The sequence below is a fragment of the Pocillopora damicornis genome, chromosome 9 (assembly GCF_964200805.1).
Source record: "Pocillopora damicornis chromosome 9, jaPocDami1.2, whole genome shotgun sequence".
Taxonomy (NCBI): domain Eukaryota; kingdom Metazoa; phylum Cnidaria; class Anthozoa; order Scleractinia; family Pocilloporidae; genus Pocillopora; species Pocillopora damicornis.
This window is the reverse complement of record NC_142678.1, coordinates 21,010,257-21,024,573: the sequence shown is the minus strand read 5'-3', so window position 1 is coordinate 21,024,573 and position 14,317 is coordinate 21,010,257. Positions and strand designations below refer to the sequence as shown.

The 14,317-nt window shown below is 38.7% G+C and overlaps 2 protein-coding genes across 4 annotated transcripts; one reads left to right on the top strand and one right to left on the bottom strand.

Annotated features, from left to right (window-relative positions):
* The first annotated feature begins 173 nt into the window (after window positions 1-173).
* Window positions 174-11,964, top strand: LOC113679690 (uncharacterized). Of its 3 annotated transcripts, none has more exons than XM_089182297.1 (16): window positions 174-248; window positions 1,261-1,364; window positions 1,909-2,011; window positions 2,869-2,973; window positions 3,549-3,679; window positions 4,276-4,409; window positions 4,868-4,988; window positions 5,344-5,494; window positions 6,473-6,545; window positions 6,905-6,974; window positions 7,445-7,530; window positions 7,728-7,851; window positions 8,514-8,618; window positions 8,827-8,986; window positions 9,620-9,723; window positions 10,184-11,964. In XM_089182297.1, exons 2-16 carry the CDS (start codon window positions 1,305-1,307, stop codon window positions 10,850-10,852), a joined length of 2,196 nt encoding a protein of 731 aa, XP_089038423.1. In that variant the 5' UTR covers window positions 174-248; window positions 1,261-1,304; the 3' UTR covers window positions 10,853-11,964. The 3 variants fall into 3 exon arrangements, with proteins under 3 accessions (XP_089038423.1, XP_089038422.1, XP_089038421.1); XM_089182296.1 differs by having other exon boundaries at window positions 4,865-4,988; XM_089182295.1 differs by lacking the exon at window positions 174-248 and having other exon boundaries at window positions 1,184-1,364; window positions 4,865-4,988.
* LOC113679691 (large ribosomal subunit protein mL43) lies at window positions 11,793-13,978 on the bottom strand. The gene is made up of 3 exons (XM_027196658.2): window positions 13,821-13,978; window positions 13,639-13,745; window positions 11,793-13,269 (listed from the first exon to the last, which is right to left on the bottom strand). The coding sequence occupies exons 1-3, from the start codon at window positions 13,925-13,927 to the stop codon at window positions 13,058-13,060; spliced, it is 426 nt and encodes a 141-aa protein (XP_027052459.2). The 5' UTR covers window positions 13,928-13,978; the 3' UTR covers window positions 11,793-13,057.
* Between the last annotated feature and the right edge of the window lie 339 nt (window positions 13,979-14,317).

Sequence of the window (14,317 nt, the reverse complement as noted above, 5' to 3'; positions counted from 1 at the left end):
TCATTATACCTTGCGATTGGATACTTGACAGTTTTACCAAAAATAAATGGAAAATTGCGCAAGACACGCCTAGCAACAAGCGAAAAAAACACACTGACAAAACGGAGGTGTCAACTCTACTCAATTAAATCAATTTCAATTGATTTACAGCGCTCCTTTTGTCAGTTCTTGGGCCCTTTTGGAGCGCAAACCAGAAACTCTCTCGTACTAAATACTATTAATCCAACAAAGTTAAAGAAGATTCAAAGGTACGTAAAACTGAAGGAACAAAATTCCGGCTGCAGTTAAAATTAAATTAATTTTTCAATGATAGATATGACAATCATGACGCATTTTCACGCTTACACTGTTCGTTACGTAATGACTTTAACTCGACCAGAGGAATATACATTTTGAAAAGGACTAACGGCCTCGGGTGAAAAATTTTAAGAATATGAAACTTGAATAAGTTTGAACGAATTTGTGATTATATTTACAAACGTTTGTAGTATATGAGTGTTAATTTAGATTCGGTTTTCATTATAACGCGTTGTACAGAAAGATTCGACATGCAATGTTTCGTGAGATGCACGAGGGATGTGATATGCGGCGTTAGAATATTGGTAAGAGTCGAGCCAAAGTGCACTTCTATCCGTCCCGTGAAAAAAAGCTAGAAAACGTCTTTAAATATTTGCAGGAAAAAAACGGAGGCAGGATAAAATTAGCTGAAACTAAATCAAAATCTCGTAAAAGTCGAGGGAAAAAATAAGAGCTTAGTACTAAAAATTTGTTGGGAGGAAGATACGGACAAACTGTTCCTTAAATCTTAATTTCAGAAATCTGTCATTAAATGCCAAATGTTATGTCTGTTCGAGTAAAGAAAAAATTTTAATTCTTGGCCAAAAGACGATGTAATATGGAGAAAAACACCGATTTTAAACCAGTTCTATTATCTTTGATTAATTTCTTCATCTCGCCGTAACTAGTAAAATGTCACTTTCTTTGCCTTGCCCACTCGCGACAGTCAACGAATGTGGGTTTTATCACCATATCGAGTTGTCGAGAAAAACTATGCATAAAAAAGAAACAAGAGACTTTTTTTGCATTCGATAAGTAGTAGTTAATTGCATTGCTCTCAGAGGTTACGTAATCAACGCCTTACCCACCTCGGGTACCTATGTACGTTTATCAAATAATAACTTCACTTCTGAGTCATTCAGAATGCCATTAAGAAATACTCCCGTGTGACAGAGGAAAAATATATGTAGTTTTGTTTTACAGAAATTGGACGCTGATCGGTGAATACATGAGTATCCTCCGCCAGAATGGGTTATGCTGAGTCACCACGGAGACTTTTTCCTGCCATCTTGTTTTCCCTCGCACTGGTAAGACTGAAAATATGTTTTTGATAAAGCTCATGATAACTTTTGATAGTTTATACCCAATGGCTATAGCCCTCGGTAATACGAATCTTGCGCCAATTCGAACCCAGGTTATTTTCCTCCAGATTTCTATGTATATTTAGTTGGTTTAGTTTGCTCAAACCCCCCTATAACTAAAACATCCTTATTTCTTGCAATAATTTTTCCCTTCAGCTCATATTGGTTTTAACAGTTTTACTCTTAATAACTCAAACCCCTCGGTCGATGTGTATTACACGGTAATCTGTGATTTTCTTTCACGAGCTTCGCGTTTGAAATTTCCGTTGCTTTTGAGCACCGTGTGGATGCATAAGGTGATTCTTTATGTTACCTCGAGCTGAATTACTTGATAGGTAAATGAAAATAAATTAATTAATAAATAAACTGTCGACTTTGCACGATATTCGTCCTAAAGGACAACTATGCATTGGGCCTCACAGAGTAGTAGTGACGAACTGTAACATGGAGGATAAAGTAAATCAAACATTTATCACATCTTTTCTGTCAGTTTTTACTTCATCCTACCGAGAGCAACGATTTTGAAGCGAAGTATAATTTGGAGCGTTCCAGATGTCACAGAAATCCAAAGAACTACATGGAGGAAGTAATAAGTAGGTTCATACTTTCCATTTAATATGTTCGTTTATTTTAATTCTCTGTCATGGAAAGAGGCAACTTAAATCGAATTTAACTTGCGCAGCTGGTGGTGTTGTATGCCCTGGGAAGAAGAGAAGGCGGTAGTGCCGCTCCAGAAAGCTTCAACAAAACACACGGCAACGCAGGCTAAATGTAATGAATCTGATAAAACGATGAAAGATGCTTTGCTATTAATGCTATCTCGAACTAAAGACGTTAACTATTCGTCGCTTAGAGAAGAGCAAAGAGGATAAAATACATGGGAAGAATACGTCTAGCGTAAGAACAAGGGAACCCCTCTAATTTTCGCGCGACAACCTTTTAGCTTATGTCCACTGAAAGAGATCCAGCCCTGAGTTGGCACCGGCTGAAATAACGAACGCTACCGATTCTGTATGTCACTGGCCAAAATGATTGTGGCTCTGGGTATTCAAACTTACATTCACAAAGTATCCTCGATGGTCCCTAACATTTGCACTACAACCTGTGTTTTGCCCATAAAACCGAGCTTAAAGACCCTTTTTTTATCTTTTGCAACCGATCATATGAAGAAGACGAGAGGTCTGGGTTGAGATCAGGTATGTGGTACCCAGAGCTCTCACGGTCGCTAATACAATCGGGCAGAACCTTGCACACAGAAAGAGGCGGGGTCTGAGTAAAGTGATAAACCATAGGTAGCGGCTTTAATATCACTACATGAGTTGATATTTTTTCTAAGACAGCCGTCAATGACACGTTCTGAATGCACATTTGTTACTTCGGAATTAAATATGTAAAAGTTGGGTCGCTTTTTTGTCTTTCAATATAATTGTAATTCAATACAATCTTTCAGATATTATAAAGTGCAATGTTTCGTTTTCTGGTGCCTGCTGGCCAGAAATAACTGCAGGCTCCACATTTATCCAGCCATGTCCCTCGCTGTTCTTTACAACTGGAGGTAAGCTATCAAAATAAAATCTTGTTATAGCTTTCACTATGTCTGCCTCCGCCGTCTGATGATATGAAATTTTGATTAATGAAATAATTCGAACAGGTTTGAGGGAGATTTTCTCATGGAGCTTGTGGGCTGTGACTTTTATTTTTCAAGAGATCAAAGTAATGAAAGTGACTCACATCAGCAATTTCTCTGACAGCGAAACGAAGCGTAGTAAAGAGACATCGTAGAGGTTACCCTAAACACTTTGCGTCCCCTGCTAAGAAATTACCCGACACGACTAGTTAAGAAATAATGATTACTAGGTACGACTATTTAAAGCGCGCCTAGTTCGTTCAAATCGGGATAATTTCAAACTCTATGTCAACATGTTTTCTTTTCCTTATATGCTTTCAATTCCATACATATACGTACATGCGGGGATAATTATGATGCGGTTTCTGGTCTAGGGGGCAATAAATTTTCACTTGCCTGCGTTTACAGTCGAGTTTTCAATATTGTTTCTATTGTAGTTGTTTTTGTTGTTGCTGTTATTGTTCTCTGTTTTCTTTTCCTATTCCTCCTTTGCTCATGCGTAGGTCTCATTCATCGCCGTTGTAATGCCAGTGGTCATTGGGAAAGGATGAATATTAGCCAGTGTCGCAAATTGGAGTCAAGCCAAGTCCTCAATAACATGAAAGAGTCCTCCTGTGACCTCTTGAACACCACGGTAATCCGTCAATAATGTTACGTAACATGGGAATAGCTAAACTGTAACTGAAGGTAAAGGTGCTGGCATCCCTGGGATGTAAAATGATGGTTGACAATCATTGACTATTTAGAAAAGCAAAGGACCGAAACACTAAAAAAGGAAAAAAAAATGAAAGAGGCCCTTGATACGAAACTCCTCGTTTTAATAAGAAATGTTATGCTCTTGATCTTGTTTCGAAAATGAGGGAACTCGGAAAGGGTAAATTTTAGTCTATGCACATTAATTCGATTGATTGAACCATCCAAATACAATGATGTGTGCTTGTGTAAAGTGCTGGTTTTGTCAACCGAAATATTGTTCATTGACCCCATTAACCCCATTAACCCAATACGGTTTCTTGAACCCAAAGATAATTGTGATCCAACACTGAAAGAACTGTTACGTCTTATTTCAGATTTCAGAAGACAATGACTTCATAGTTGCAGAACATTTTCTTACATCTCCCCCTACGAAATTTAATTTGTTTTATTTTTTGTTTTAAGTTTTCAAATAATAATCGAAGAAAAAAGAAGTTCTTTAACCTTTACATTTTTTACCTCGTCTCTCGAACACAGTGTTTCCAGTCAGGAGAAGCCTCCACAATGGAATTATATCAGCTGTACATCAACGAAGGTCGCGTGTTCGTGGTATTCAGTTGGATTTCTGTATCAATCATGCTGCCATCAATGATCATTCTAATTGTTTGCAGGTACTTAATCAATTTGACTTGGTTAAAACTGGCTCTTTTAATTCATATTTTTATATATCAATTCATTCCTTCGTCGATTCTCATCAATTCGTCCATTCGCCCATTCGCTCTCTCGCCCAATCGTGCATTCTTTCATTCGTCCATTAATCAACACATTCGTATGTCTGTCCGTCCGTTCTTCGTTCTTACAATAGTACATCCATTCATTCATTCATTTATTTATTGTGTGTTCATTCGTCTATTCCTCCATTTATCCTTTCGTCCTTACTCGTCCATTCATTCAATCCTTTATTTATTTACCTCTTTACTCCATTGAAAATCTGTATGCAAAGAAAAATTCGCTCAATTACCCATCCAGTTTTTGGTTCCCAAACAATTCTTGATCGTAATTCTTATGATATTTTATTAGTCAAGCGTTTATTCTTTCTTCTCCTTGTGATATATATCTTCTTCAGCAGAGATACAAACCAACAAGATCGATTCTTACTTCATAAAAATCTACTGACGGCCTTCATATTGCGAACTGTTACCTACTTCATCGATTATTATACTTATCTCACTCTGACAGACTCTCTGCAAGTAGGTTGTATTATGATAAAAAATAACTTGTTTTTGGTTAAAGTTTATGATTTATTTTTATCACTTTAAAATGATGTAAGGCCTCTTTAATGGTACGATTTCAAACTGAAAGGAAGGAAGGAAAAATAACAACAAGGAACAAAAAACAAACAAACAAACAAACAAAACATGTAATCCTCAAAAAAAGTGGAAGTCAATCGAAAAAAGGTAAACTAACATCGCTCCTCGTCTTAAAGAACCTTGTTCAATTAGTTGGCTTTTTAAAAAATGTGGGAGTGATCCTGTGATGACTGTTTACTTATTGGTTTTCTCACGAAGATATCAAAATTATTTTTCTCTCTTACAATTGATGCAGACCGTTTGCACAGGAGTCTGGATTCTAAACCGCTACTTTGCTGTGGCAGAGGTCACTTGGATGACCAATGAAGCGGTTTTTCTTCTGCGCTTGCTCATTAGGGCTTTCGACAACGATTCGTACTTCTGGTATTATTTCTTCTTTGGATGGGGTCAGTATAAATAAAAATGTTTCATAAGGAGCTAATGGCACATTTAAAATTTACGCGTGAATTACAAGTTGTTTAAAGAGGCGTTTCCCTCATTGTTTTAAAAAAGAAATAACCAGAGCACATAATTTTAACCTGATTTTTGTTCGTTATCAGAAATCAAACTCCGCACATATTTCTGTGGCAACTATTACTTGCATTAAGCGAGAGTTACTGGGAGACTCGGTCAGCGTGCTGAACTCTGGGTCAAGAGGTCAAGGTTCAGGCCCTGGCCGGGTCTCTGTGTGAAACACTTACTTAGTCTCGTAACCAGACCTCCCACGGTCGAGCGGCCCTACATTTCAGTTACAGTTAAACGGTAGGATCTGGGTACGAGATTAACACTTACTCTTATAGAGCTTCTCTCGACCAGGAGTGTAAATGAGTTCTAAGGAACCGTCAAGAAAACCCGACGGGGGAACCTGTAATGGGCTGACATCCGCGCATCCGGGGGGAATAGATGTACCCTTAGTTGCTACGTGCGATGGAGACCGGTGTAAGCTCCGCCATTTATGTGCCGGTGGACCTATTTTGTACCGTGTTACTGTAACTGAAATGTCGGCTTACATCCCTTTGGCTGTAAAAGGCCTGGGTACGAGACTAGGTGAACCTTGGTGGCTTGACCTTATCAGAAATCAATCTCTACTGAAAATCGCGCGTTTTTCTGTTGAAAATATTGTTTGCAGTAATTTCGACTTTTAACATTCTTGAGATAACTCTAACAAACCATTCATTGCTATCTGTTTTATATAAAAGTTGCTCTGAACTCTTTTCTCAGAATTTTAAAGCCTCAGTCTAAATTAACTAAAGCACGATTGGTTCCTGAATGCATTTCTATTTCATAACGATAGCATATACGGCGCCATTAATCAACCTAACAGCTCTTTATTCCTTTATGGCTCTTGTTCCCTAAACGTGCTTGTTCTCCGCATTCATTCAAAGGTCTTCCAGCTTTCCTGGTATTCACCGTGTATGTTCCTATTTCTCTTCTTGTGTATGGGTCCTACGATCCACGGTGAGTTCGCTCAGTTCTTTGCAACACCAATCTGTAATCTTTATGGGGTGTCGCCAAGGACGTAACTAAGGAATACTAAGTTGCCCGTGACCACCCTTTGTGAACCTTTTTTTTGGTCACATTAAGTAAAACACGGCGTGGAGGTTGACATGACAATCTGGTGAGTACCTTATGGTTGACACAATGTGACACCCCCCCCCCCCCACTCCCCTTTGAAAATTCTTGGCTACGCTCCTGGGTGCGCCTAGAACGATAGAGAGTCGACTTCGAATAGTTCCTCTTTAAAACCTCAGTCCACCGAACGGGAAAATGTCAAAACTTAAAATAAAATTGCTGATATTTTCAATTGGTTTTATTAGTTGCTGGAGTGCACACGGTCAGGAGCCCATCATGATGATACTGTACGGACCGATAACCATAATGCTTTCGGTAAGGATACTTTTCTTCAAGAATTTTAGGTTTGATTCAAAGATCCCCGCATTAAAATTTTGAAACTAAGGAGTCTTTGGCATGACTCAGAAGCTTATCACCCACATTTATACACGTGATACAACGTTGCCTTCTTCGTATGACATGCAATGGTCCGTTTTGGACTGAACATTTCGTAAAATTGTCATCCAACACTGTCTTTTATGCGAGCTTTGGAATCAATGTCAGTATGTGAGCAACTGCGCTCCTACCCTTCCCCTAACCCAACATCAGTCAACTGATAACAAGTGAGGGTCAATGTTTGGCTAAGGAAGGGTAAGTAGGTGCTCAGTTGCTCATACGCTGACATTGTCCCGAGAAAGGCTAATTCTGCAGATATCAGCGGAAGTATCCCTTAATGCATGGAAACTTTAATCCAGGGTTTAAAGATTTATAAACATATCGCGAATTTCTTTATCTGTTTCTTCTAGATTAATTTATCCATCATGATCTTTGCCTTGTTCACTTTGGTGCGGAAAATGCAGGAAACAAGCACACCAGAGCTTCAAATCGCCAGGTAAAAAAAATTCGTCCAAATTTTCAAGCAAATATTGAAGGAGAAAAGTTATCCTTTCTTTTGGACGTTTTGGAGAATCGACGCAATATAAGAGCTTGTCAAAAAAAAAACAAAAACAAAAAAACAGTTTAAATAACATTTCTGCAGTAAGATTATTAAGCTTTTAAAAATATTATTATCTATTTTCCCATTCACAGAAAGGCTGCCAAGGGAGCAGTTATCTTGTTTCCACAGATGGGTGTCATATATCTTTCGATATTTTATATTCCCAAGGGAAATACAGCATTTGATTACGTCGTGCGGGTTATCTTTCCACTTCAGGTAAGGTTGTGTGCTAGGCCTAAGCCGTAGTTCCACTACAGGTTAGGCTGTGCTGTAGTCTTAAGCCGTAGTTCTACTACAGGTTAGGCTGTGCTGTAGTCTTAAGCCGTAGTTTCACTACAGGTTAGGCTGTGCTGTAGTCTTAAGCCGTAGTTAGTACTTTCAGCATGATTCTTTCTTTCTTGACTCAGTGTTAAGCAAATTTTTTCAGTCTTGCCTTACTGTCCTGACAGCTGATTACTGATTTCTTACGAGAGCAAAGTTGGTCAACCGCACCAAGTGATAATATATAAATTGTTAAATTATGTTGTTATAAGTCTGTTCCATCCACGTATGATTATTATTTTTTTTTTTTAAGAGGCATTGGTTTTTTAGTTAGCACCTCATCTGTCATTTATTACTGATCAGCACCTCGAAACTGATTTAAATATACATTGTTTTAGTGGTGAATGAGTGGGTCAGACAGCCAGTCTGTCGGTCCGTCAGTCCGTAGTATCCGTCAGTCTGTCAGTCCGTAGAGTTCTTCAGTCAGTAAGTCGGCTATAGTCAGTTAGTCAAGTTAATGGTCAGCCATACTAAGCTAGTTAAGCGGTAATTCTACTGATATGATTAGTTAATTAGTTAATTTGTATGTTAATTTGTTCCCTGTACATCGTCATTAGGGAGCTTTTGCAGCTTTGGTATTTGTTGCGTGGAACTCAGAGGTTCGTCAGAGCGTCAGACAGCGTTGTATTCAGTGGTGGCACCGAAACAGCCCCATGGAGAAAGTAAGTTTCTCAGTACAAATCATGATATGAAATACAAATACAACACGGGAAGACTGAAAGGGAACGTGGTAACGCATAGAGGATAGAGTGAGTTCGATTGAGGGTTGGGAAACCAAACACAAGCGGTTCTAGAGACCAATTTTCATGATGAAGGCTCATACAGTACCGGCCATGGACATAAACAAGTTTTTCTTCTTTTTTTTGTTAGGGTAAATCAAGCAGCTCTGTGGAGGAGCACTGCCAAAACAAAATGCATACGAATTTACCAATGACTGTTGAAGATTTTCTGAGGTGTAGAATGGCAACATCCTCAAGTCCTCATCCACCAACTAGGCTCACCAGCAGCGAAACAATCCGGTCAAACCAAGGTATGTTCTCTACATATCTGTTGTTATTGTTGTTGTTGTTTTGTTGTTCTCTGTTAATTTGGTCACGGCTTAGATGTTCAATGGTTCAAGGAAACAGAGGGAGGTGGACTAGAACTAGTTAACTGATTAAAAACCGTTGAGACGCCAGATAGTACAATTATAAGGAGTATTTGTAATAGTACTAAGACCGAATTGGACGACACGAAGTCTTATCACCAATTAATCATAAAAATTACAATTTCCGAGAAAAGAAGAATAGCCAATTTATGACAGAAAAGGAAAATTTGTATTAAGAGACTGAGAAAGTCCAATTGGATGATTTAAATTACAATTTATTATGAACGCGATTGGTTGATTTAAACTACAACTTTGAATGCGATTGGTTTCTTGAACTGCCCGATAACAACTTGGCAAGTGAATTAGTGGAAAATAGGAGTTTTCACAATCGAGGAAATTGTAATTTTTTTATTAGATGGAAGATGGTAGACACTCAGATCTGTCTACTTAGTTTAAAGCAAAGAGATGCAATCACTTACAAAGAGTTATGACAAAAGAAAGACGTATTGAACCATTACTTATTGGTGTAAATTTAAGTGATCGTTTTCTACTTTTGAGTTAATTCTCGTTTTGCAGAAGAAATGCTGGATTTGTCACTGAGCCCGCAATCAATCGTTAAGTTCCCAAAGACACCTTCCGAGATGATTGAGCTAAGAGAGATTAGGCAACTGTCACGACAGGTACGTTCTAACTTATAGGTTCAGTCTGCTTTTTTGACTGAAAAGAGGATAAATCACTTTCATCCCTGTTCTCAGAAATTTTTGTCCAAGCCAGGAGCCCATTCTGTCTAAGCTGAAATGGATATGTCCTGTATTTTATTGGTCTGCATGAAAGGCGTCTAATGTAGGAACTCAAGTTGTTATGAATTAGTGATAAGTTTGCCGCTCAGCCATGCTTGGATTTCTGTTTAAGTGAGATGGGATGAAATAGGTATCTCTCCCCTCCCCTTCCCCTCTTTTCCCATTGTATGGTCCCAGGGGGGTCTCCCTTTGGTGAAAGTTTTTCACCCCGACCTTTCCGTGCTCTTAGAAACCAAGAAAGCCGTATTTAGCCCTCACTCACCAAAAATACGCTTGCACTGCAAGCCAGCGTTTCATGGCAAAAAAATAAGAGCTAGCAATATCCATTTTTCTCGTTCAGAGGAATATTCCCGAGGACGTTTGTTATCCTCAGCCAAGCTGTAGCCAGAAAGTTCCGGTAGTAATTCATGTCTCATGTGCTGCCACACCCAACTGTACCTTCTCACCTTCAAACACGAAGCATAAAGCAATTGAAGCCCCAGCCCGACCCTACAGAGAGCGTGTCTCTACGGGATCCTTCGAAGGCGTGCATGACCTTGAGTCGTACATCTGCTGTCATCCAATGCAGGCTCAATTTCAGCCCATAATGCACGAGTCGGCAGACTCTGGTATTGAAGAATTTCACGGTGAGAAGCGCTTGTCCACCGATAGCATGTGGTTTGAGGAAGAGATTCATCTGGATCAGCCACCGCCACTACAAGCCACACTCGCACCCTTTCAAACCAACAGAGTTCTGTTTTCAAAGAGGACGAGTTGCCCCGCAGTCACCGCTCTGCATTCCAAACCGCTGAAACAAACCCTGCCATACAACGTCCGCGAGGCATTCAAAGGCTATGGTGTTTGTGAAGACACGAAGCAAATGAAAGAGCCGCAGAGATTGACAAGATCTGAGAGCTTGTTTTGCGGCTCAGGTTCTCAAGTGTTCCCTATTTCGTCAAGTAGTTATGCATGGGCTGAATGCAAACAGAAGTCTAGGAAAAAGGTCTTGCAAGAGAGGTCTTGTAAATGAGGACACTTGGACGAAGATAATATGAGCTTTTTTGATTTTGAATTTTTTCCTTTTATCGAGAGAAATTTTTCAAGTCATGTTTCAGTTCTTAAAAACATGCTTAAATATGAAAACCATCTCTAAATATTTAAGCCCTTCTCTCTATAAGACTCCCCCTTTTTTGTCCTTCCCTTAACCCTATACCTGCCAAGATCTCTTTAGTAATTCTCCTTACTATCTGCCATACAATTCTTGTGATGTTAGTTCAGAGAATTTGGCACTGGATCAACTAATAATCCCCTAATTGATATTGTTCTTTACTCTCGTGGCTTGTCTGCTTGATATTGTATTGGTATCATAAGGAGAAATTCTGTTTTGGTCACTCATAGGAGTAAAAGGGTTAAAAGAAACTTTTAAGAATTAGTTTACGCCACTTATTGTTGCAATTTGTATTCATTGTATTGGAAAGCCTATAAGTGTTTAAAATTTACCGTGTTTCAACCAAAGAAATATGCATCATATAAAGAATTTATTAATAAAGGCAATATAGAAGGACAAGGGTAATAAAGAAAGCCCCTCCACCCTCTTCTTCATCTAAGGCTCTGATATGCCTCAAGGGAGCTTTAAGTAGAGCTTTAGGTATAGTCACTCTCAGCCATTTCTTGTGCCTTTATGCACAATGCACTTGATGAAAATTGCATTCTAGAGGAACCTCTGGGCACTTAAAATCCTGATGTTTTTTGCAAATGTATTAGTGTAGTTGCCAGACAATCGGCCACAACAAAATAAATGAAAGACAACAATATTATAATGTAATATTAGATGTGGTTGACTAAAACAGGAAAAACAGAAATGATCCCCCAGAAATAATTGTGCAAGTGTTTTAACCTTTGCAGGAAAAACCCCATTTCCAACCTCCTCCCCAAGCAAGTTCTCTTCCTGTAACACAATTCAAGTTGTATTTGTACATACTAATTTGTTTTTATTCAAAATGTTATTGTCACTTTGTTTACGACCTTTAAGTAAGGCATATGATTGATGGTATAATTTCCTATTTACTACTTCATAGTTATATGTATCTCTAGAAAATCAGAGTTTTTGACGGCAATTTCATTAAACTTGAACTAAATGGATGGATTGTTTCTCTTTGATGAGTCTTGTTGAAACCCTTTCATTTCCTGAAGCAAACGATGAGTAATTTATTCTTACAAGAACAATGTTAACAGAGAGTAAATGAGAAAAAGAAAACAATTCCACAACATTATTGAAAATGTTATATATTTTAACATTCCAAACTACCATTGTTCCCCTCCCCTCAAATTACAACTGTTATCCTTCACCTCTCCCAATAATGACAATTGTTCTCCTTCTGCTCCTCTCCCCATCCATATTTGTTCTCCTTCTCTCTCTACCCCCCTTCCCAAACTACAATTGTTCTCCTTCTCCTCCCTGCCTAGGTTCATCTTTTGTTTCCAAGCACTGCATGCATGATTTCACAGTATGGGCCAATCACATCCACAGACTTAACTCTTGATATTGGAAAATTGAGGTGATCACTTTTGCATCCACTTGTTGTTTTAGTTTTTTGAGCTTTCTTTCATCTGAAATTTGTCAATTGTTTGTTTTGGAATTTAAGAAGTTTGGAGATCTACATTTCTGCCAAATGTAGTGGTTAATTAATAAATTAATAAAAGTTCATTGTATCTTTTAGTGCAGAGTTGGACCCCTGGCCTCTCTTAAAAAAAGATCTTTTTAAACACATTATTGCTAAACTCAAAATCAGTCTTTTACATCTTTATAAGAAATGTATGGTGAGAACTTTTAATGAGAATTTTAGGATAAAACAGACCATGAAGGGCAAATGAAACTATAGCTATAGAAACTCTCTAAGGTGGCCAATTCATTTTACCATCACTACTAATAAAATCAAATTATCTTGTAATAGCTGGCAAGAATGCACCACCACAATCATTTTATAAACTTAACCCCTTTCTCCCTATTGGGGTTTTACTGTATGATAACAGAAGCTTCCTAGCAAGCTCACAAACACATGTTGGAACTGCAAATCAGACAGTTGTGTGTCAAAATTGCAGTGAGCCACATTTACCTCATCACCTTCGCTCTTTCTCAGAGTCAACCAGTCCAAGCATGAAATGCAAGCAACATATGAAGTTTCCCCAACATGTGTGACCTAATCTTTGTAGCACATCCACTGAAGCCAGAGTTTTACTTTGTTTTCCCTGTAACATGTTTTCGCAGAGAAGGTGGTTTATGCAAGAAAGGATTCCAGGTCCCTTGTATGGATGGATTCTCAGTGTGCCAGTGCTTCCGTATCTTCTCCACTTTCTCTCCTGATTCATTTCTAAGGCTTGTAACGCATTCTTTTATCTTTTCTGGTATCATATTCTTTACTTCAACTTCCTTGCTACTGCCTCCAACTAAAGGGGGAAAGGAATATATTTTTAGCATTGGTAATAGCTCCTCACAAACAGAGATTGTGTTCATGCAGAAACCCTAGCCTTCGAATGCATAAACTTAATTACAAAAACATGCGCTATGCAATTTCAGCCGGTGTGAAATTGCAAGCCAGATTTACACATGAAATATGTTCCACTCAGTCCCATTACAGAGCCTAAATAAAACCAATGAAAATCGATGATAAGAAAATCAATCTATCAATCGACGGTAATCGCATACGATTAGTTAATTGGCATCGACTGGCATCGGGTCACATAAAAGTATTCGTTAACTTCATTGATTGGCTATCGACTGACGTTCATTGCCTATAACTGCTACAAGTAACTTACTAAAGTGACCAGTAATTGTCGGATGTTTTCCACTCCGCTCCATGACGTAAATAGAAATTCCAGGATTGTCTTTCGCAAACTGCACGATGTTCTTGTCAATGTACTCCCTACAGAAAAGCACACACCCAACATTTACGATCAAAATCGCTTCTAAATCATGAAAAGATCGTTTAAATTATTACCTTATTCCTCTACTGCTTCCTCCCTGGTTACAGTAATTAAAAGTGAGCCGTTGTAATGGCCGAACATACCGGCCGAACACTCGGTTAGCGATGTTGATCTGCGCCATCTTGAAATTTGCTTCTTGTCAGTGGAATGAATTTCATGTAACAGGTACTGGATAGTCACCTTAAGGACCCCAATCCCCTTTCGGCTTCTCGTTTGCAGCCGTGGGATGTCACGCAACGCCCACCAGTCATGGCCTCGCAGAACAACTTTAGCTAACTTTGTAATCATAGAAGTATTTCGGTAGAGAGCACTCTCGGGTTATTCGGGTCCGAAAGCCATATTTTGAGATCTACATCCAAGGAATTACAGGGCAGATCATTCTCTCTTTTTTTTCTGTGTTCTCATTTTTTTAGCTTCAAAACTATTCAGTTTTTGATAGACACAACTAGCCAAACCTGCTTCACGGGACTCGTTATCGATCGGAATCTTCGAGGAACGTTTTCTAGGTTCA

Coding starts and splice junctions, on each gene's coding strand:
- LOC113679690 (XM_089182296.1), top strand. CDS start 1,305: ATGGGTTATGCTGAGTCACCACGGAGACTTTTTCCTGCCATCTTGTTT. Junction 4,410..4,864: donor ATCATTCTAATTGTTTGCAG/GTACTTAATCAA, acceptor TATCTTCTTCAG/CAGAGATACAAACCAACAAG. Junction 8,619..8,826: donor GAAACAGCCCCATGGAGAAA/GTAAGTTTCTCA, acceptor TTTTTTTGTTAG/GGTAAATCAAGCAGCTCTGT.
- LOC113679691 (XM_027196658.2), bottom strand. CDS start 13,927: ATGGCGCAGATCAACATCGCTAACCGAGTGTTCGGCCGGTATGTTCGG. Junction 13,746..13,820: donor GGAAGCAGTAGAGGAATAAG/GTAATAATTTAA, acceptor GCTTTTCTGTAG/GGAGTACATTGACAAGAACA. Junction 13,270..13,638: donor GACAATTACTGGTCACTTTA/GTAAGTTACTTG, acceptor TTCCCCCTTTAG/TTGGAGGCAGTAGCAAGGAA.